This window comes from Hipposideros armiger, unplaced genomic scaffold (assembly GCF_001890085.2).
Source record: "Hipposideros armiger isolate ML-2016 unplaced genomic scaffold, ASM189008v1 scaffold_290, whole genome shotgun sequence".
Lineage (NCBI taxonomy): Eukaryota > Metazoa > Chordata > Mammalia > Chiroptera > Hipposideridae > Hipposideros > Hipposideros armiger.
The window spans coordinates 1042439-1065846 of NW_017731640.1; the positions used below are offsets into that span (position 1 = coordinate 1042439).

At 37.8% G+C, this 23408-nt stretch overlaps 1 protein-coding gene across 1 annotated transcript in view; it reads left to right on the top strand.

Annotated features, from left to right (window-relative positions):
• Positions 1-23408, top strand: part of DENND1A (DENN domain containing 1A) — a 493284-nt gene that overhangs the window by 94104 nt on the left and 375772 nt on the right. The window contains exon 3 of the mRNA XM_019658787.1: positions 16234-16277. Within this exon, the coding sequence (XP_019514332.1) occupies positions 16234-16277 (44 nt within the window). The remainder of the gene's footprint in view (positions 1-16233; positions 16278-23408) is intronic.

Consider the following 23408-nt stretch of genomic DNA (forward strand, 5'->3'; position numbering starts at 1 on the left):
GAAGATAATTATACAGCAGTTGCAGTATAGCATTTACAAAGAAATACTGTTAAAAATTACATTCCCAGTAAGTTAGGTTCTAATAGATGGCAAGAGAAGGTAGGGGTAAAAAATATTAAATTAACATTTGCTTTCATTAACAGTTCCTGTGAATTTTTATAAAAGAATTGATCACAGTCAATTTATTTGGTAAATTATCAATGTCCGTATTACATACCTCCTTAAGAATGCCTTATAGTGTCATTCACAAACATATCATTAACTTAAAATAGTGTTCTTTCCCTTTTTCAAAAGAACAAAGAATTAAAATTTAGCTGCTTGAAACTAGTTATGTAAATTATTATGGCAAATGTAACATTATGTAAAAATCTCAAAAGTAGTTACATGAGGATTTATATCAGTGAAATAATTTTTGTTAGTTTATGCAAGAATATCACTGTGAATGAAATTCAGTGATGATTGCAGCAGCATCAAGTAAGGATTTATTTTCTCTTAACGTTGTAACACTATTGAGAAAAGCATTTACTTAAGTGACCCTTTTGAAAACCTTAGCTTTGGAAAGGAGCGGGAAGCTGTGAGATTGTGAATTTTGAGGGCTAGGTAAGAGTTTGGGTTTGTGTCCCTGTGAAACTCTCTTAAAACTTGGTATTTCATGAGTGTAAAAAAAGCTGGTAGAAATATTTTAGGCAAAATGGTCCTTGCCTACATGGCCCAATATCTGTTTGGATTCGTTGTGCTTTTTGTTGGATAAAGCTATTTCAAGTCTTTTTCTTTTGGGTCTAAGAAAAATTGACCCAATATATTCTGATATATTCTGTCCTACCAAGCTATCACTAGCTATGACTTGTCATACTTAAACAATATTAAGAAATCTTAAATCTTTTCCCTAAACATTTTTTTTTGGTGAGGATGGCTTTGCCAGCTGCCCCCTTAGGACTTAGGAGTAAAATGGCTGTTACCAGAGACAACTGGTTGTCCGTCTGATTTTTTTAGTGACGTACTCCTTTCATGTGATTCTTAATCATTTGGTTTCTTCTTTTGTGACTTGTTTGTTCAATATTTTCTTGCTTATTTTTCTGTTTATTTCAAATATGTGTCTGGATCTTAAGCCTTACCAATTTTTACCTCCAACCTGGTAATTTTCTTTTTTATATTTTTGAGATTTATTCATTTTGTTTCAAGTAGATTGGATTTATTCACTCTTTTTAATAGCTATACAATTCTCCAGTGACAAATGTCATAATTAGGCTTTCCCCCACTGAGGGCCATTTAAGTTTTCAATCTTTTTCTATCACAAGAAAAATGATGCTGTGAACGTTCTTTATTGTCCCCTTGTGTGCATGTGAGAATTTCTCTACATTATCTACTTAAGAGGGAAACTGCTAGTTCCTAGGGCATGAGCACCTTTCACTTCACCAGGTATTGCCAGACTAGTTTTTGCTCCCCCACATTCTCACCAACACTTGGTATTCTTCACCTTTAAAAATTTCCTGCCTCTCTCCTGTATGAAATAGTATCTCATGGTTTTAATTTGTATTTCCTTGATATGTATTTTGTTTATAGTTTCTTTTTCCGTAGCAAAAAAAGTTTCCTGGTCACAACATTCTTAAAAAGAAATGACAGCGGGGTTAAAGACCGACACTGAAAAGTGAAAGTTCGTAACTTTTCAAAGAAAATGTGAGAGTATAATTAGAGGTCTCGCTAGGAAAGGATTTCTTAAATAAGGTATGAAAAAGCACAAACCTTGATGGGAAAGACTTGATGTGACTACTCTAAAAAGTTTGATTGTGGTGATTATTTCATAGTGTAGACGTATATCATAACACCAAGTGGTACTCCTTAAATGTAGTTTTTATCGGTCAGTTATATCTCAGTAGAGCTTGGGGGGGGAGGGGGTGAAACATCACTTGTGTCGCCTAGAAGGCTTCCTTGTGCTTCCTCCTAGTGAATGTCCTCCTTTCACCTCCTGCCTCCAGAGGTGACTTCTGTTTTGATTATCACTATATGTTAGTCTTCCTTGTTTTTGAACTTCATGTAAATGGGATCAGTAATTTCTTTCATTCAGAAATGTGTCTGTGAGAGTCATCCATGCTTTTGCATGTAGTTCATTCTTTCTAATTGCCGTATAGTATTCCACTGTATGCCTATACCACAATTGATTCATCCTTTTGTTGATTGACACTTTTATTTACTATTAGCAATAAAGTTACCATGGTTATTCTTGTCCATATCTTTTGGTACATATGTACTTGTTTCTCTTGGGTTTATACCTAAGAGTGGAGTTGCTACGTCATCAGGTGGGTGTATGTTTAGCTTTATTAAATATTGTCAAATAATTTCCAAAGTGGTTGTAGCAGTGTATTGTCCTCTGGCAGTATATGAGAGTTCCAGTTGCTCCACAGCCTCCTAAATCACTCTTAATGACTGTAATATTCTGTTGCATGGATTTACCATGATTTATTTAGCCATTGCTCTGTTGATTGGTATTTAGGTGGTTTCATATTTTCAGTATTTTAATCAACACTGTAATGAATGTCTTTGTAGAAGACAATGACTTTTATAAGTTCCATGGATGCTTTCCTGGAAGCAAAATTGGTGGTTTAAAAGACATGGACATTGAAAATTGATTCTATTTATGTTGCTGAAAAATTATACTAAATTACTTTCCATCCAACTGCGCTCTTAATTATCAATTATATGAGAGTGCTTGCTTCCCCAGATGCTCCAGTCTCCAGGTGTTCCCATACTTTTAATCTTTACTAACCCGATGAGGGAAAAAAATAACAGGAGTTAGGGGATTGTGTTAGGGGATAGCACCTCTTTGCATCCCTTTTCTGGCATCTTCTAGGGCAGTAAGGTTTGGGGTCTGGTGTCGCATCGCCTTGGGAAATGCCTTCAATTTTGGAGGCTGTGAGGGGAAGGAGAGACCAGGTTGACTGGTTAACAAACAGTCTAGTCAAGGTTCAAACAAGAGGATAAAAGATTCAAGTTCAAATTGAAAGTTGGCTACCTAGATAACTCCAGACTATGTTGAATTGGGCTAGGGAAGCAGATAGAATTCTCTGGCAGAGGCTACTGCCTTTCTCACCTCGCTTGATTAGGTCTGAGGGTCCATAGTGCGCCTGTTAACCTTTCCTTTCAAAACTTCCCTAATTTCTGTTGTATGTGGGCAATTTCAGGAAAGGATCAGTTGTGTCTTACTAGAGAGAGACCATAAACCCTGTCTTTTGATGCTCTCTTAGTGCCTAACACACTATTAGTCATAGCTGTGTAAAAATAACCTTGCGATGAATGATCCATTGTTTACTGCCCCCCCCAACCCCCCAACATGCACACACTTTGGAAGGGAAGTGTTGTCAGGGTAGTTTGACAGCCTGGTAGTATTGGTCCTCAAGGTTGGAGCTTCTTGGAGAGCGCCAGTGGTAAACAACCGATTCCAAGGACAGGCAAGAAGCCTGTGTAAGTTAGTAAGCTCCTTGCGGGCCTAACCAGGGTAACAGGACAAATATATCGGATCAGGCGTCTCATTGGGGAAGGAAGGGGAGCGACTGTACAGTAGTGGGGCTGACTGGGAAGGGCTAGGATTTTCAGTACAGCTCAGAATTATCAGTGTTATCAGAGTTTTGATAATAACTTCAGTTTCATGTAACCAGTGGGTCACACAGTCAGGAACTGAATAGCTGGTTACTTCAGAGGCCGCTTATTGTTTTTATATGCCTTCTACACATGGAGAAAAAAGAGTATTAAGCATCTAGGTGCTGGTCACCGCTCAGAGTGCTTGACAGCCATTATTTTACTTAACCCTGAAAATTCTGGGAGGCAGACATCGTTATGCCCAGCTTACAGATCAGGACACTGGGGCTCAGAAACACTGATTTGTCCAGGATCACACAGCTGATAAGTAGTTGAATCAAGATTCTAATTTAGGCCTAACTTCAGTGCCCATGATCTTCCTCACTTGCCACACTATTAGGGAAAATATTAAAGGTGATACTAATGCCTAAGATGTACTGATAGCTCACCACATGCCAGGCGTTAGTTTAACTTCTTTAAATGTGTTATTTCATTTAAAGCTTCACAGCAGCCTTATATACTAGATGCTATCCTCATCCCCACTTTAGAGATGAGGAAACGGAGCATGGAAAGGTTAAATAACCATCACAGGGTCACAGAGCTAACGAGGAGAAGAGTCAGTGTTGAAACTCAGCACTGTCCCACCAGCACCTTCCCCAGCAGAGTCCCTGGTGACCGCCCCCAGGTGGTTCCCAGCCTGGCTGTGGTAGCCTGACACCCTTCAGCTTCCCCCTCTCGGGCTCCGGAAGGAACCTAGCGAGACTTGGTTCAAGTGCATGTTGAGCTGCCGAGGCAGCAGTGAGATACTGGAGGAAGGAACACTGTCTGGCCTGTGTGGGCATGGCGTAGGGCCGTGGTGGTGCTCTGGCGGACCAGGGCAGGTTTGTCCTGAGGGGATGTGTAGGGAGAAGGGCCTCATCAGCGCCTGGGGCAGCACCCCACAGTCTGTGTTTGCTAAGTCTGTGAATTCAGCCACCTTCCCCCACCCCCAGACTACCACTGAGGAGAACCAGCCCTGACCATTCCTATTCTCAGGGCTGAGCTGCTTGTGCTTTCAAAGATATCTGTGTGAGGGGCTATGTGAGCAAGTCCCCAGACTGCCTTGGCTGCCATACCTCAGTGCTCCCTGCTATACCTCAGCTCCCAGGGCTCCCTGAGCATTTCGGCTTTAGGCAGCGTGGGGTTTACATTCTTCTCTCTCTGTCTGTCTCTTTCTCGCCCTCTCTCCTTCTCCCTCTTTCTTTCTACCCACAGCCCCCTCTCTTTTTTTTAAAAACTTGTGTACCAGCTTTCTGCTGCCCTCTTCACTGCTCCCCACCAACTCCGCCACCTCCAAACAACCCACATTTCCCGTGTGCCCTGCTTCTCACGCCCCTGCTCCTGCGCTGCCCTCACTTGCCGTCCATTTGTCACATGGACGCAGAGCCCAGAGCTTAGGGAAGCCTTGATGGATTCCACTCAGGAGACAGTTGCTTTGTAACAGTGACACTCATAGTGATGGTGTTTATAAGACTATTGAGGAAATGCAAATTGAGGAGAGATCTCGTGGAATTACTCCAAGCCCAGTCTTTCATTATCTCCTACAAGGTTTTATTCTTGAAATGAAGGCTGGGCCTTTGTGGAATGCAGGTAGTATAGTAATGGCCAGGGGGAAGCAGCCCCTCCTGACGATGCAGTGAAACCACCACAGCAAAGTCATGGAGCCAGGCAATGCGGACAAAAGGAGTCTTTAAAATTCTCATCATTATGTCAAGTGAGCAGGTCCAGTTTAGGACAATTATTGAGTTAATTGCTTCTTAATGGGAAATATGTATTTCAGTGTTCAAGCTTCCCAAATCCTTCATTTAAAAGGCATAAATAGAATGGTATTTAAGTAGCCACTGCTGCTTAAATTTAGAATTTTACTTCATTGAGAGGACGTTAGAATTGTTTCCTGCCTTTTCTGAGTCTTGTTAACTCTATAGGATGGTTGGCCACCGTGAAAGCCAGGAAGAAGTGCTTTATTGGAGGCCTTTTTCCTTTGAAGGATATTTAGAGACAGGGAAGTTTACCAAAGCAGTGAGTTGTCTCAGGACTTTAGATCACAGAATGATAGAATTTTAGAGTCAGGAAAACTCATTTAATCAACACTTTGAGTTTATATTTGAGAGAATTCAGGTTCGGAGACATATTTACAATCACATAGTAGCAGAGTCTAGGCCTGCTGATTCTCAGTCCGACACGTTCCTATTCATGCCAAATATTATTACTTTTTTTGTTGTTGAAGATTTTATTGGGGAATATGGGAAGGGAACAGTGTTGGAGAATTGGGGAAGGGACACATTGTGTTTTTTCGCCAAGTGAAGTTGTTACCCCTCAATCTTAGTTGTAGAGGGCGCAAGCTTAGCTCCAAGTCCAGTCGCTGTTTTCAATCTGGTTGTAGGGGGCATAGCCACCATCCCATGTGGGAGTTGAACTGGCAACCCTGTTGTTAATAGCACGCACTCTCACCAGCTGAGCCATCCTGCCACCTGTTGGCAGCTCAGTGGCAACTCAGCTTGGGTGCAGCTCACTGGACCATGTGGGAATTGAACCGGTGACCCTGTTGCTCAGAGCTCACGCTCTAACCAACTGAGTCACTTAGCCGGCCCATGCCAAATCTTTTTCATGTTATAATGGCTATTGTGATTGTCTCAAAGCCTACTATTGGGTTGTTGGAAAACTCATGACGTATTTTTTCTATGTTTTTTGTTGCAAAAATGTGTCACGACTTTCCGACAGCCCAATAAAATATGACTGTGTGCTATGAGTCAAATATTCTAGATGTAGAGGATATAGAGAAACAAAAGTGGTTCTTCTGTCAAGAAAGCTAAGGTTTGGTAGGGAAGGTCAACAAGTAAATGGAGGATTATAGTCCAGAGTGAGAAGTATGGGACAGAGAGCTGTGTCAGTCAGGGTGCAGGTGAGTGTACAAGAAACCGCTCCGCCAGAAAAAGGAGCGCGTGCCGAGAATTGGGTCTTACAGAGTCACTGGGAAGAGTGGAGGAATAGGCTGGAGGCTGCATCTCTGGGAATGACTTTCAGAATATACTGCAGAAGTAGCACTCCTGTGTCATTCAGGAAGCTGGGGGAACCTGGACACTGCCACCCAAATGGCAGCCCCAGGATATTTCCACTGTTGCTGTCTGGGCGCTGAAAGTCTCCATCAAGCCTCTCTAGAGCCATCATGCCGTTCCTGTGAGTTCTGCCTCAGAAAGATAGGTTCCCCGTGTTACCGCCCTACTCCCCTCTTGCCTGTGCTCCTATTTCAAGTCTCACTGGGCGGGTAGATATGATTGGCAGAACTCAAATCACACCTGGTATCCTACCTGCAGGGGCCTTCGGGGAATAAAGCTTTAGCTTTCCAGCCTTTGGAATACTAGAGGGCCCACAGAAGGACATTGTAATACAATAGGTGTCATAATAATAATGTAGTAGAAATAACAGTAATAGTAACATAATAGTAACACATATACTGTATATGATATAGAATTACACACATGCACATGCACGCATAAAATGTGATAGTAAATGATAGTAACATATTGCTCACAATAGAGTGAGCCTGTTTAGAGTGTTTAGGATTGACACATAAGAGGGGCACCCAGCCTGCTGGTATTGGGGAGGAGGGATCAGAGAATTTTCACTGAGAAGTAGGACCTGAGCTGAGACGCCAGGGTAGAATGGAAGATGTCTCACCTTTTCTAAGGAACTTTAGGGAGTGGATCTATTGCTGGTTTTTATCAAGTCTGTAAAGTAGTTACTTTCCAAACTAGCATCATCAGTATCACCTGGGAACTTGATAGAAACGGAAATTCTTGGGTTGCCACCACATACCTACTGAAGCAGAAAGTGAATCAAGCCCTTCTGATGATTTTGATTCATGCCAGAGTTTCATAATCTCTGCTGTGTAAGCACAATGACAGACCTCTAGTCAGGAGTTGATTCCTGGATGAGGCAGATGGGGATGTTATAAGCTGTATAAGCACAATGATTAAACCTATAGGTTTTTGACTCAAGGCTATAAGTTCAAATTTTGGCTTTTGTATTTACCACCTGTGTGATCATGCCTTCCTCCTCTCCCCCGCCACACACACAAAAGTGGAATAGGATTTTAGGATACAGGCACTGCTTCTTTAACAGTACAGGTAGGACTAGGCAGCAATGGCTAGTTTCCAGAGGCAGAAAGACAGAATTTGGGTATAAGCCTTTTCTGGTTGACAGGCATAGTATATTTCCCTTGCTGGGCTGTCAGCTTTATCTACACTGTATGCAGTGGTTTGACCTTAGCATTGGGGTTCTCAGTGTGGTTTTGAGGTACCTGGAAACACATTTTCTTAAGTAGAAAAACATTCTCTCATGTTCTCATTTGTTCTGTTTTAGCAAATGATTACATTTCATAGATGATACAAGGATAACCTCTAGCCTTCAAAATTTTTCTAAGGTTTTCATATGAATTCATCTTTTAAATACTGTATTTACTAGTTGAATCGAGTGCTAGTTACTTTGGAGTCATTTTATTTATACACTGAACTTGGCAAAGGCCTTTAACTAGAGAAATTGGAAAGCTCATTTTCATAATGTGCTGAGGCCTGTTTCATGACAGCATGTTTTAGTTATTTGTCCAGTTGTATTCTTATTGTTGAGTCACAATAATGATGGGAAGACAGAGCAACAGGAAGAGATAAATAAATAAAGCCAAAAGAGAAAGCCAGTGTGGGATTCTTGGGAGCCTGATGGATCTAGGCTGAATCCCAGCTCTGTTATTTCACTCCGAATTCCTTCTTAGTGAGCCTCGCTTTTCTTATTTATAAAATAGGGCTACGTCTACTTACCTGCCAAGTTGTCGTTATGATTAAATAAGATAATAAAATAAACCACCTGTGGCAACGACTGGTCTACCTAGGCATGCAGTAGGCGGTAGGTAGCTGGTAGTAGCGTAATTATTAGTGCAAAGATGTTTAATGGGACTCTGTTTCTGAAACCCAGAATGCAAACTTCGAAAGCAAAGGAATTAGCAGAAAGGTCCTGCAATTTATACAAAGATTCACCTCAGGGTTTCTATAAATCTGGGAGAGTCCCCAGTGCATTTTGATGTTTACAGATCATTAGCAAACAGATGCCAGGAGGCAAATAAACTGTAGCTTCAGGATTTTCGAACCACTGACGATGAAGAGAAAATCAGTTTCTGATAGAGTTGTAACATTTCTAAGTAAGTCATGGCAGGCGATGCGAAAATTTTAATTGGGTTTATAAAAGTTTATTTCAGGAATACATGTATTTCCAATTTAAGGCCACCTATACATCAGTAGCCATCTAATTTATAGTGCTTGCTTATTCCTCCACTGGGGTTAATAATATAACAACAACTAATATTTATTGTGTGCTTACTATATATATATGCCAGTGTGTCTTTAGGAAGCCTGCAGCATTGCAAAGCTTGTTTTCAATGGGATGTTTTGAAATTGGCCTTTTATCCATTTGGACAGAGAAGGTATTTAATGAGTTTATTTTATTCTAGTCTATGTTTTCTATTATGCCAAAATCTTTGTTGGGTATTTAGAACAGATATTTTGTAGGAGACAGAGCTAAGTAGACCACGGGTCCTGGCTTGACATAATACTTACTCACCGTCCCCTGGACTCCTTAGAAGGGGCACGTGGCAGCATGAGATGAACCCCGGTCTAGACCTGGACTCTACACCTGGCTCTGCCACTTCTTCCCTGAAGCTTTTTCTGTCCTGGCCAGGACGAGGCTCCATGCCCTTACTAATCCCTCGCATAGCCCTAACCCACCCGTGCGATAATTGCTCATTTTAATTCTCCAGAGAGCAAAGATGGCGTCTTATTCATCACTCGAGCCAGTCACATCAGAGTGTTTGTGCCATGAGCAAATGCTCATTTTCTAACTTTGGATAAGTGATAAGCTATTGCTTTCCTTAACTATGATAAAATTGATTATGATAGTTCCAATACCATAGCTTTGTCATGATGGTAAAATAGAGATTTTATAGAAAATGCCTGTCTCAGTACCGGGCACATAGTGGGTGCTCAGTGGTTGTATTTGAGTAAATAATTAAGTTACCTCTTTTCACCAAATTTGACACATGTGATATATCTATTTATGAAGACTATATGCAGTGATGTCACATTTGTAGTACATAAAGGGCACAGCTGTCATTTAAGTTAAATCTGAAGTAATTATTCACATTGGAATAAAAAATTGACACTTATGATACTCTTACAAAAAGATGGGGTAGAATGAATCCTAACTCAGAGAGAAATTAAATGGAAGCCTGAGGTTATCACCATTAAAAAAAAGACCATCAGTATTCATCTATCAATTTGATAGATTTTATGAATTAGTTGCAAACTTCGAACTAATTAAAAAAAACTCTAAATATTTAAATAACACTGAAAGTTGAAAACTAGGATATTCAGTAGGGAAAAAGGTAAGAATATGTGAGCATATTCTTTTGATATTTTTTTCCCTCCAGCATACCCTCTCTTTTTCATTTTAAAGCCCCCTTTGGAGCTTGACTAACGTTTGATTTGGGGGTTTATGTGGCATAAGTTTGGTTAAGGATCAGATTTATTATATTCCTGTAGATGAAATTAGTTATGAAAAATATTTCAAATGATCGTTAAGTAATGGCATGGGCTGGTCAAAGTATCAGCCTTCTCTAGAAAGAAAGATGAAACTCCCTAGATTTTACTGCATAATGTCAATGGACTCATTATTTGTAGAACAGCTGATGCATTTAGGACTTGTTAATTCACTTAATTGGTAACTGTACTACATTCATAACTCCAACAACTGAACACAATAGGTCAGTGTCTGCTGTTTATGCACAGTCACATCGGAGCAGGATATGTCTGAAAGGCAGAATATGTTAGTTTGAGGAGGAATCTGGCACATGAATGGTTCCATTGCTTGCCATACTGAGGTGGGTTGTGCTCTCCTTCCCTGAATAATGCTATTTGGGTTTTTATTATAGGTGTAGATGGTGAACTGTCCCTGTGTTATCAGGCTGGCTGCTGCGAAGTTGTTTTTGAATGTATTTTCAATGCCAGTGTTGAGTGAAAAGGCTAGACTAGAAAGAAGCGTGGTTTAAAATGGGTGATGACTCAGAGTTTTTATGTCTTAACAGTCTTCATGTTTTAGAACAGAAAGTTCATACCTAGATTTTTTTTGAAAGTAAGAAATCCCATTTGTACACTGAAACCAAATGTTCATTTAAAGTACTTTGAAAATATTTTTGTAGAGTAATGCATTATACTCCTTTGTAATTTCAGGATAAGATCTGCATTTTAGAATCAGTAACTTTTTTTTGAAACGAGTGATTTTTAATTTAAAAACATTTTTTAAGGAAGACAACAAACCAAATTTTCTTTTGTTGAAAAGGAAAACATGGTTTTGTTTTGTTTTTTACTATAAAAACATTTGAAACACTCCTTTCAAAGCTAGATTTTTTTAATAAGTAAATTTTAGTTAATCATATGTGGAATAATTTACTAGAATAGCTGTATTTAGTTAAAATACTGAACTAACGGTTCAGGTAGTTTCTATAAAGTAAGCGAAGCTGATTTTTTTATAGTGATAATAGGTTTAATAGGTGGTGTCCTTAAAGCTCTTTATTAGTTTAGTGTAGTCCGGTCACAATTATACTATCAAGAAACTTGAATTCTATATTATACGAAAACAATTAACTTTTCCTCTTGAAGATTAAAAGGAAGTTTCTTTCTGAGTATGTTTAGGAGAAGATTGAGCTTGTCCTCAAAACGTCTAACTTCTCAGACGATTTTCTGAAAGTCTCTATTTTTAGTGTATAAAATTTGAAAATGTCATCAGGGAAAGATCAGTGTAATGGACTGTTACTCGTGTGCAGCATATTCCCATCTTCTCATCTGGAAAATTAAATCTGGTTACAGCTTGGATTAACATTTATGGTTGTGGGGGAGAGGAAGATGGTATCCTAAACTCCATGAAATTGAAAAATGAGATTATATGGTTTATGGCTAATTTCAAAGTCTCGCTGTTAAAAGGCAGATTTTTATAATTGTAAGCTTTAAATGTATTCAATATTTTGCGTCTTATTGACTGAAATAGCCTAGAGATAATGACTGGATGAATTTAGTAGGCATTAACTGTAATGTTTTCTGCCCGGATCCCTACCATGTTTAAAGTGAAAGCAGTATAGATTCCTGTGTTAACGGCCACATTTGCAGTTTCTTTAAATTTCTTCCTTAAAAAGCTCCAGTTATAGAAGATTGTAACATTTGGTTAGTATGCAATTGTTATGCCTTTCACAGAAAGCGAAGATAAGTATATTTTTCAATAATCTGTTAAAGTGTCATGCCTAGACCCTTCAAACGGAGTCATTGGTGTGACACAGAAAAACAAGAAAATAATTTGGTGAGGATGTGTGTGTGTGTGTGTGTGTGTGTGTGTGTGTGTGTGTACACACACTAGTTACTGCTCTACAAATGAGCCCTCATACATAAGCACAGTACTTTTATGAATTATTTTGCATTTCTGTTGTAAAAGATCTGTCTACTACGTTTTCTAGGAACTTTAAGCCTAAGGCAGAACTCAAGGTTTTGGAGCCTGTGTAAAATAATTTATAGCACCTTTCTAGTAAGTCTTGCCCAAACTCTTATTCTATTAATTAAACATCCTGTGGCAATCTGGTATATCTTAAAGATTTAAAAGTAAGTTATAGTAGAAGACTAGAAAACATGGACTGTTGAGATCGAAGAAAATTAGCCTTTCTTAAAAAAAAAAGACATTTTTTCTGAGGTCAAGTTTTTTTTTGCTGTGAGGACGTAGCCTTTGAAGCATGGCCATGTTCTGTGCCTGAATGAGATTGTGCATTGTGAAATGTCTGTTTTAAATATGGAAACGCTTTTGTGGCCTCCAGTGGAGGTGGTGTACTTGTTCTGTGTGGGGACAGCCTCTTGTGTGGCCATGGTCCTGGGAGGAGAGGAAGTGGTGGCCCATCACGTTGACATAATGTGTGAAGATTTATTCCAGAGCCAGCTGCCTCTTTTTGGCTTATGTGGCTAAGAGATGTATCGACTCTACCATACCATACATCATGTTGGCAAGATATTTTAAATACGGTTTTTTGTCGTTGTTGAAAATTATTTTCCTAGGAGGTGATAAAATTGATTTTTAATTTTGTAATATGTTACTTAAATCTGCAGAAAGTTGCTGAGAGAGAAGAATAAGGAAGGAAGGGTGTGCTGTGTACCATCTTATGTTCTTTATTTTCTGTGAGAGGGGCAATTCTTAGAGAAAAAGCTTGACAAATGCCGATAACTCTGTTACTGCCTAAGCGAATTGTTACTTTTTCCATGGTAGTTCTGTCTTGTGCAGATTTTTGTGTTTAAAGTTAGCTATTTGGTGACACTGCATTTGGTGGTGAGGGTATGAATGGAGCAGGTTAGCAATTATAGCATTGGAGGGTGGATAAAGAAATAGATATATAAATATTAGACCGATGCACAGTTTCCTCGTGTATGTTATTTTCCATATAAAGATATAGAACATTTCATAAAATGTTCCCAGACCATTTAAAACTCAAAGAAATGCAGCTGATGCAATGAAATACATAGAGTACTTGTAAAAAACATACAGACACGCAAGTGGATTGCTGCCAGACAGAAAATTTAAAGGAGGTTTGCTTAACTGCAGGGTGCTAGGTTTTGTACATGTGCCATGCTGAAACTGTTAGTAAGGCGGGTGTTGTGTTGCTTGAGAAAAGCAGATTGTATTTGGACCTTTTTAACTCAGATGTTTCCAATGTCGATATTATGATGACATTATGGCATAATGATCAACTCAATGTGAAGAAAGATTTCAACCTAGTGTGTAAAATAGACATTTTAAGAAAATTCAAACAAATTATTTTCAGTTTTGTGTTAATTTTTACAAAATGGCTGTCATAGTTTTATTAACTATCAGACTGGATCTCTGAGCTAATTGAATGGAGCTTTATAGGTTGGGCTTTGGTTTTAAAAAGCATTGCCTTTTTTTTTTTTTTTCTCTTTAAATATTGCTTTAGAAGAGTTTTAAGGACCCATGAAGTTTGCGTTTGTAAACCTCAGGGCCTAAAGGAAATCAAAAGTTTTATGCTTGAATCATAATAAATAGTAATTTATGTATTATCTTGGAACATGATTCTGTTACGGTCTGGGAACCTCACTCTCAGGTTAGTCTTAGGACAGTTGAAGGAATTAGTTGGTGGTGTTTGTTATGCTGCCTGCCATTGAGGCAGCGTTTAGAATAATATGGTTTGAATGACCCCCTATCTTGGCATTCCATGGTCATACCTACCTTTATTATATTAAAATAGGTTGATTTTTCCTTTTATCCATGTTTCCTTCTCTTTTTTCAATTCTGTTATGTTGTATATGTGAATAAAATACATTTTAAAGTGACAAGTTAATGATTTAGTTTCTTATTAATCTACAATAATTAAAGAGATTTTAAAACTTTCCTTCTCTCACCTATATCAGGAAACTTATTATTTTAAAATTGAAGAACGTACCACAAATTTTGGTTTCTGACGTTCATCCCCTCAAAAATGGAGATAAAAAATGAAGTCTTTGGTTTTATTCTGTCTTTATTTCCATTGGTATTTTGTGGTTCCCAAGAAGAACAAATACTGTAAGAACGAGGACATGACATTAAAGATTTATGTGTGAGTCGTTTCTGTCTGAAGTTTTCTGGTTGAAGAGTAAGTGTTAACCACATGACAAGTGGAAGAAAAAGAATAAGCCTTAGATTATCTTGTGGCTTTCCCAACCTCCTTTTTACTGTGCATACCTCAGTGACTTAGAGGTCCCTTTTTTTTGGGGTCTTAGAACCAAATTTTAAATCCTAAAATACCATTTTTTCCCCTAGACCAATTCATTATGTATGTTTTAGGAATTATAGCACTGCCCTCTTTTTAGGCTCACCCCAACCCCACCCCACAGCACACATTAAGAGGTTTGTTGGGCATCTGTCCCTTTGCATCCTGCTGGCTAATTTTTCCCTGTAGACCAACCTAGTGCTTTCCATGCCACACCGTGAGTGCCCTCTGGCCTCCTGTCTCAAGAGGCCAAATCCTTGCTGACTCAGCCCTCTGGCCAGAGACAAGTGACAGGGCCCGTGCTGGCCCGTCAGGGCAGCCCCGCACAGCACTGCGTCGGGGATTATGCCAGCATTCTGCTAGTCACGGTCTAGACACGGCCTTTGTCTCTTCTCGTATTTGAAGATGTTAAACACAAGAAACTGATCCCCAGTTTTTAAGTCAACCAGAAGATACCTCAAGAGCTGAAATGGTCTACGGAGCCTTTCAGCTGTTTTGCACCTCCCATTTTGGGGAGCCCTGCTTTTGGTGGGACCTTTTGAATATGCCTGTTTGTTATTAGTCTTGGGTTTTGAAAATAACATCCATCGACTTTAGTGACATGAAATCTGGTATTTCTAGGATTTAAATGGAGCTATGTGACTAGGCCCTTAGTTTTCTCTCTTTTCGATTCTTCCCTGCAGCACCATTAACTGTATTTTTGTTTTGTGATTTGAAGAGTTTTAACTTTTACATGGATTTACTTTCACAGAGGAGTAAATCAGTGTTTTAAAGGATAGGTATGAAGTGAGTAGTATATACTGTGATCTCTGTGAGAAGGGACCCTCAAATATTGCTCTTTTCCATAAGCCTTTTGCATTGATACAAAATTTTTCAAATAGATATTATTCTGATCACTCTCCTTACTTAATGTGTCTCGGAGGAATCAGATCTTTCTCTTATTAGAAAAGATTGAATGTTTTCCTAATCGATAACAAATGGAATGTAATAGCTTTTAATTAGTACACTTCTGTATTGACTTACAGACAATACATTGGATTATCTTGCAATTATGATTGAAGAATCAAGTGACCCCTTTAGCAATTCCATTTTAAATGATGGTCATGAAAGGTATTTTTCACCTATGTATTTTTTTTAGTTTCTTAGCTAGTCTAATTATGTTAGACCATATCTCACATCATGATATGTCATTTTCACTGATAAGCTAAAAGCGTATAGTTTGGTTCTGTTATGAAGAAGATGTTACCTAGTTTTATCTGTATTTTCAAGAGCTCATAAATACTTTGGGAAGGACATATTTTATTTTTAAAAGCAAGGAGTTTTGCGTTTGTTCCTTCAAAGAATTCTCTCACCCTCACCAGCAGGCCCCCCTCCCCCCCACCTGAAACTGGTGTTTAAGACGGTTTATCAAGCCCACATCTGTGACTGTGAAAAGGAGGCGTCTTCTGATTAGACAAGAAAAGTCAGGCAGGTTTAAGACTCATTTTCCCTGGAAAAATATATTGAGGGCAATTTGCAGCTGGCAAGGTTTTTGCATTAGGTAATAGTCTAAAGTTAACAGTAGCATCAGGTCTTTAAAATTTTTCTTTTTTTGTGTTTCTGGAGGAGGGTAATGGGAGTGCCTTGCTGAGTCCTTCCTTGTGCTCATCAACATAGCAGCCTCAGCTGCCCCCCTTGGATCCCCTGCCAGGGCTGCTATCATCTTCTGATCAAATATTAATGTGTGATCCTCTGCTTGCTCACTAATCCAAAGCCAATTAATATTATCTGTCAATTATTTACAGATCCTGAGGTGCAGAGGCAATTCCCGGAGGACTACGGTGACCAGGTTCGGAATGCGTAATTAATTTTTTACATGACAAAATTTATTTCAGAGTTGTTCAACATATTATTACTGTTCTTTTTTCACTGAAAGAGATAAATGAATTTTTAGAAGGGAAGAGAAACAGTAATTAGGAACCCAAGACAAAAAGTAAAACATATTGAAGTAGGACTGAAAATATTGGTACTAGATTTGGGGTGTTACCTTCAGGGGAAAAAATGCACAGAAAGTAAGGAAGAAAATCTATCACAAATTTTACTTTTTGCTTTGAGGTATGCTACAGTCTGCAGTTCATTAGGAAATCCTTTTTTGGATTGCCTGTGAACTTCTTTTTCTTTTAATGCTATTTAAGTGTCAAGAACCAGTGTAACAAAACGGGGGAGGAGAGAAGTTTATAACAGTTCCTGAAATTTGAAATAGATTAGGAAACTATGTGTTATGGTAGCCTTCAAAGGAGATGATACACATGTAGGAAGGGTCTTCAGGGTGAGGGTAGCTGTAACGATGGTAGGGAAAGGTAAGATTGGCCAGTGAGTGCTGCCATCTTGAATTTCCTGTATTCTGCAAGTAAGGAATGGAGCGGAAGGAAGTATTTTAACCACAAACTACTGTTGAAGTTCTGGTGCTGCTCTACTCTTGATAATTAGACCCAGGTTATACATCCTGGATTCTAGTTTCTAAAGAAACATTAGAGATGTTTTGAAGCTTTTTGGGGAACCTTACGTTTTTAGTTCAAATATGCAATTTGGTATGCTTTTTAGAGCAGTTTGAAAATAAAAGCATCCTTGTTTACATTGAGTAAAACAAGTTCATAAAACCTTTCACATGCAGAATATTGTACATAATAAAAATGTTTCAGAAGTACATCCGCTTAATTTTGTCTGTTAAAAAAATGTCCTTGAATGAGGATAAATACAATGGAACACAAATACCCAGTGCAGCAGTAGTAACACCTTTGCAGTGTGGCCTGTTGTGTAGCGGGCAAGGCATCCGATACATCTTTATGAACACAGGTGACATATTGTGACCAGGAATATAACTGGATAATCAGCATAATAAGATGCTTTGTAATGAGATTTTATTGTCCAAGAACTCAGGAGAGCTGGTATGGTTTGCTTTATGTGTGATCACAAGACTTTTAAATGAGATTTTAAAAAAGACTAATCTTCTCACTCTACCTCTTGTTTCGTCTTCCAACTGGAGAGTTGAAATTTCACTATGCCTTAACTTGCCATGGGAGTGAGCCCATTGGATTTAAACTACACAATCCAAAGATTATAGAACCTTTATATTAATGATTTCCCCCCCTTAAACAATGTCTAAAGGGTGGAAAATCTTAAAATATTATTTTGAATAGACTTGAGGCCTTAGCTCTTAAGAAAATCAGCATTCTAAAATTTTGTGTCTAAGTTTACCTTTGTGGTGCCATGATTCCAATTACCCAGTGAGAGAAAATTTCGTAGGAGAAAACTTAAAATAACAGGGATCTATTCCTTTAAACATAGTTTCTTACTATATCTGTAAATTTTTGAGCAACGTGATCTTTTTGGGTGTAACTTTAAAAAATCACATGAATAATATGTTCATGACAAAAATTTGTAGGAAATATAGATAAATCAAAAATAAATAAAAAGAATGAAAATAAAGAAAATACAAGCCACCTGTAATTTTACTACTCAGATGAAATGACCATTATGACAATTTGGTGTTTATTTTCCCATGTTTATTTCTCTAAGTGTATGTATATGTTTGTGTGTTTGAGGAGAGTACATGTGTATATATGTAGGTATTATACATACATATGTATATATAGTGTATTTGTGTATATATAGAGAAATGTGGACTATTATTAATTCTGTCATTGCATATGGAGCCCAGCTTACAGATTAGATAAGGTTATGCTATGAACTTAGTTCTCTTTACTTTGGTTAATGGATGACCTTACAAGCGTTTCTTATATTGAAGTTGGAAGTATTTAAAATTACAGTAAGAGCCTAAAAACTAATTACAGGTTTCAGCAATTTTAAAGTGCTCATTGGATAGGTATTTGTTTTCCTTGTTTGGATCAGTGACACAACTTTGAAATTTGGAGGACGGTGCTCATGGGCTGGTTGTAGACTTACATACATCACTGCCTTACTCAGCATCCCTCCAAGTTGGACGCAACACAAGGCTTCCTTTCATTCCCACAAATAACTTAAGAATGAAGGATGAATGACAGATCTACTTTGTTTTTCATGAAGTTACCTACAAATCCCAGAAGTTTATTTGAGAGTTGATTTACTGGTAGCAGAAATGAGACCTGCATAGTTCTTATTTACCGTTTTTATCATTTGGGTTCTGATCTTACATGTTTTCTCTTCTTAGCATTTGTTGGATTAAATCAAATTTTTTACCTTCGGTGTACTATTATAAAGGAATTCTTAGAAATATTTTTATTACATATAAACCTTAAATGCCGAATATGTACTTAACCTAGACAACATTTCTGGTATTAAACATTTATGATGTAATCCATAAGGAATATTTGCGATAATTTACCCCAAACTATAGTGCTTATTACTACACATGCACACACACAAATTCTCCCCGCGCCCCAGCTTTCTTCCTCATTCGCTTAAACTACCAGTGCTTGTTTTTACATTTGTGTATTTCCCATGTACCAGCACACTTGATCAGAGACGCTTGCTGCTGCTAGATGTTTTATTCTGTGTGTTCTTTGTACCTTACAGTAAAAGAATCTGTCACAAATTATTGTGGCTCACTGCTTTAGAAACTGAGAAAAAAGGGAGGTTAGATTGACATCTGTGACTGAATAATGATGACCAGCCTTTTGGCTCTCCTTGAGCCACAAAGCTAGCACTGCCTTTAGAGTGGAAAAAGAAGTAAGAAGAAAGGGGAGGGATAAAAGAGAGTTACAAATCTGTGGTCCCGGAGATGTATTACTGTTGGGCCAGTTGTCTGCGTCGTATGATAATCCATTTTGATCTTCTCTGTCTTAATTGTCTGCTAAAGACAAATGGGCAGTAAAAGTTCATCAGTTTCATCTTTTTGCTTCTCGTTTAGAAGCAGAATAAATGATCCATCACTACAGAAGTAGCCTTTCTTTCTGACACGGAAGTAATGCAGACCCAACACGTTTTATTAAAATGTTTTCCCCTCATTATTTCAGCCCTCTCAGCTCTGATAGATCTTACTGTTTCATAAAAAATGTAATCTGAAATGTAAATAAGGGTCTTGATACAGAAGGAAGAAGTAATGAGCAGCCTGAGCCACATTTTAGGACTCTTGATTGTAATTACTGACAAAGTGATTTCTCTGTGCCCCATTTTTTTTTTTCTTCCTTAAGTTGTCTGTGACACCCTCAGACCACAGTGACATCTATGGTTTAAAACCATTAAATCACTGTAGCACTCAATATTTCATTTAAAATCTGGTAAGCCTGCTATCTTTAAACCTGAAAGTACAGGCTTTGTTAATTCCAGAATGATGTGCAATGCCTTTATTTCTTTAAAAAGAAAAACAAACAGCAAAAGAGAAAGCAAGGGCTTTTCAGAGTTCACATTATCTATTCATCTACTTTTGTTTAATGCTTAGCCAGTTTAAGTACTAAAACACCAGCATTGGTAGGATCCTGACTTGAAAAGGATCCTGCCTTTAAAAACATTCTAACAACTTAGTACTTAGGAAATTAAAACAATTTTATCTCTCATAAGCATAATATGAAGTAATTAAAAATTTTTGTTTTTTAGGGTTAAGATTACTAAAGTACAGGTGCAATTTTCGAGTTACTTTGGTTTGGGTAGTTTAAACCAGATTTTCTTTAATTTCTTATTATAACTAGATAATGAGGCTCTTAATGCAGCCTGCTAAAGAAGAACAGAATCACAATACTAACATATTTCTTTCATTTCTAGAAATGGCTTCTCAAAGATATCAACATGTCAATATAGTTAGCATTAAAAATACAAAAATACAAAACAAAACATGAATATCTTTCCCAGCTGGAAATAGCCTTTTAGTTAATTAAGTGGATTTATAATTATTTTGTTATGTTTACTGTATTCATTCATAATTACAGAAATAATTGGTAAAACTTTACTCATTGTGATTAGTGCAGTTTTAATGAATACTAATTGAATTAAGTGGGAAAGGATAGTTAAATTAACATGTTAGCAAATTATGGTCACCACTGTCATCAAAATCCCATCTTTGGCTTTAAAACGTTATACAATTTTTTTCACATAAAAAAAAATCAGCCTTTAGTAACTACACCATGTATATGGGATAATTTGGAATAAAGCTATAGTAACCTATCAGAAAGATTTCCATAAATAGCCTTGTAATGTGTCAAGTATAATAGGCATTATGCATACCATTTAAAAATGTATTAGTTATAATATGATTACTTCTCACACTAAAACATGTAGAGTTAATAATTTGTTCTCACAGTTGCACATTTTATAGCCTATTCGTTCTAAGAGTGGCAAATAGAGTTCAATGTGCTAGAAGTTGCTTCTCCAGTGTGCTCATCTATATTTTGATGAAATATAGTGAGTGTCTTAGAGCTCTTTAAATAGAGGTTGGAGCACACTTATCTACCCCTGTATGTGGATCGCTGTTTAGAGTTGCAGGTAATTTTTCTTTCCATTGGCACTGAAACAGAGGTTATAATGAAACCAACAATCTTTATGCATTTATAGAAACTATAAAAATTTTATGGAAATCTTTATATAGAAACGAACAGTGTTTCTTGTAGAAGCTCTATAAGCAATGTAGAAACATGGTACATTGGGAAAAATAAAAAGGTACCCTTTCTTTTATGGTTTATATGGTCTGTGTGATTTTAAAATTTCACTATAGGCAGTTAAGCAAATTATAAAAACACACATCAACTGTATACTAAAAAGGAACAAAAATATGTTGCATAACTTAGGCTAATTGTGATGGAAATTGGCATTTCTGAGTTGCATGTAATTGCTTAAATATGGAGTTTTCGTCTGTTCATGCTTCCAGGTATGCTCTCAAGAAAACATTTTTTAAGCTCACAGCTATTCGTAGTATAACCTATGTGAATGGATTGGAAGATTCTGATTAGAAAGACACCAGAGATAATATTTACTACAGACTTGCTACTTGTATGTTGGCGATTGCCTCATTCTTTTGGAGAGCTCCTGTGTATGAAAACGTTCATGTTATTTTCTTCCAAATCTTGATAAGCCAGAAAGTAAACATTTCCATTTAAAACTTGTTCATGCCCTGATTCATTGAAAGAATACTATCTAGTAAGAAAATTACAGATAGAATACACACAGCTCCTAAATGTTTTGTTGCTATGAAAGGAAGCTTCATTGTACCAACATTGTATAATAGGACACACATGTATTGTATTTACACAAAATGTAATACAAATGATAAAATTTGATTTTCCCCGTCATTATGAGGCAGAGAAACATAAGCAGCAGAGTACCCGGTCTGTATAAAATAGGACATTGATTCCACAAAGATTTTGCCATTCTTTTTATAGTGACTTGTCTAAGCCATAGTATCTTCAAGTTGGAATGAGATTTTGGGTTTGTGGTCCTTGGAGCCTTGCATTCACCAAGCTCGCAAAGAATGGAATCAGACCTGGTGTATCCCATTTCTCTTGGAAACTTTTCAGCTGTACCATTTTCTTCCCCATTCCTCCAAAGTGATGCTGTCATGCTTCCAACCTACTCATACAGTCTGTTCGGATTTGATCCCCTTTAAATGGTGAGGTCAGGTTTGGTCCCAGAAACTTTTTATGACACCATATACCATGGAACAGAATTTGTCAGTTCATTTGAATCTCATCCAAAGGTTTTACTTATACAAGGGTCAAACGATCATACTTTAAAATGGCTCCACAACCTGGCCTTAAAAAGACTAACTTGTAAGTGGCAGCATTTGCTGATTTTCTCCCCCATCCTCATGTCTGCTTTTGGTGGCCGAAACTTTCTGGGAGAGTAGATTTGATTTTGTGCGTTAATTGAGTGAGAGATTGATAAGTGTAGTTAGTCTCTGCAGACTGTGGGCCAGACACGGTGCCAGGTAAAGAGGAGGCGAGAAGAAGTTGGTTCTGTCTTCCCTGAAGGACCTAACTGCCCCATAGGCTACAAGGGTAGTGCATGCACGTGGGGTCCTGATGGTTGGTGGAGCAATGGCATGGCCAGAAAGCGGGGATGTCTCTGAAAACTAGGACCTTCGGGTAGTGATGCCATCATGTAATCACATTTGTGCAATTTCTTGTTCTTTGGGTTGTAAAGCCATAGGAATCAGACAAGTTAACAAGAGGGGCTCAGAGAAACCTAAGTGAAAGTCTTGGAGCTTCCCTTAAAAGAAGATTCCTTTTAGATTTGCTTTAAATGTGTGCTTTTCTAAGAGTCACTGTTGATTCATGGATTTTTTTTTGACCTCTTGCTCAAAAAGTCAGCCTCCATATTTCTCAGTAACTTGGCGGTCTGGGGTTGTAGGTGGAAATGGAATTTTCTCATCCCTAGATATAAACTCAATCTCATGCGACCTAAAACCTGGGAGGTGATGGTTTAGCATAATAGCAACAAAGCACCCTGCTGAGTCAGCTTTCTTCAAGTAGGGCCGGCTCCATGATGGTTACCAAATGTAGCCATTATGATGGGCCACATTAGGGATTTCTGAAAAGATTCATTGATAGGTTGCAGATGCAGAGTACGTCTCAGATTAAACATCTGCTTCTTTGTATATGTTTAAAAGTGTCCTGTTCTGGATTCGCCTGTTTAAAGGTTTTTTAAGTTATAGGCACATGGATGGGTAAAAAATAATCCTAAGAAATAATCTGTCACATGTTGCCTCTTATTTCCCCCCTTGCTGTTACAAGACAAATTTATCAGTTTACACAGATGTCAGGTTGCTGCTTTTTGAAGCCTTTGCTGGAAAAAAAACAACCCATTTTGTATGTAAGAGGTATATCCTAACATATCTACAGAGGGGGTCAAAAACTATACACATTTTAAAAAAATGAAAACTGTATTAAAATTGTAATACTCAATATATACCAATAACAAAAGATGAATACAAGTCACGTTTGACTTCTGCAATTAAAAGAGGTGCTCAAAGTGGTTACCATCAGCGTCCAGA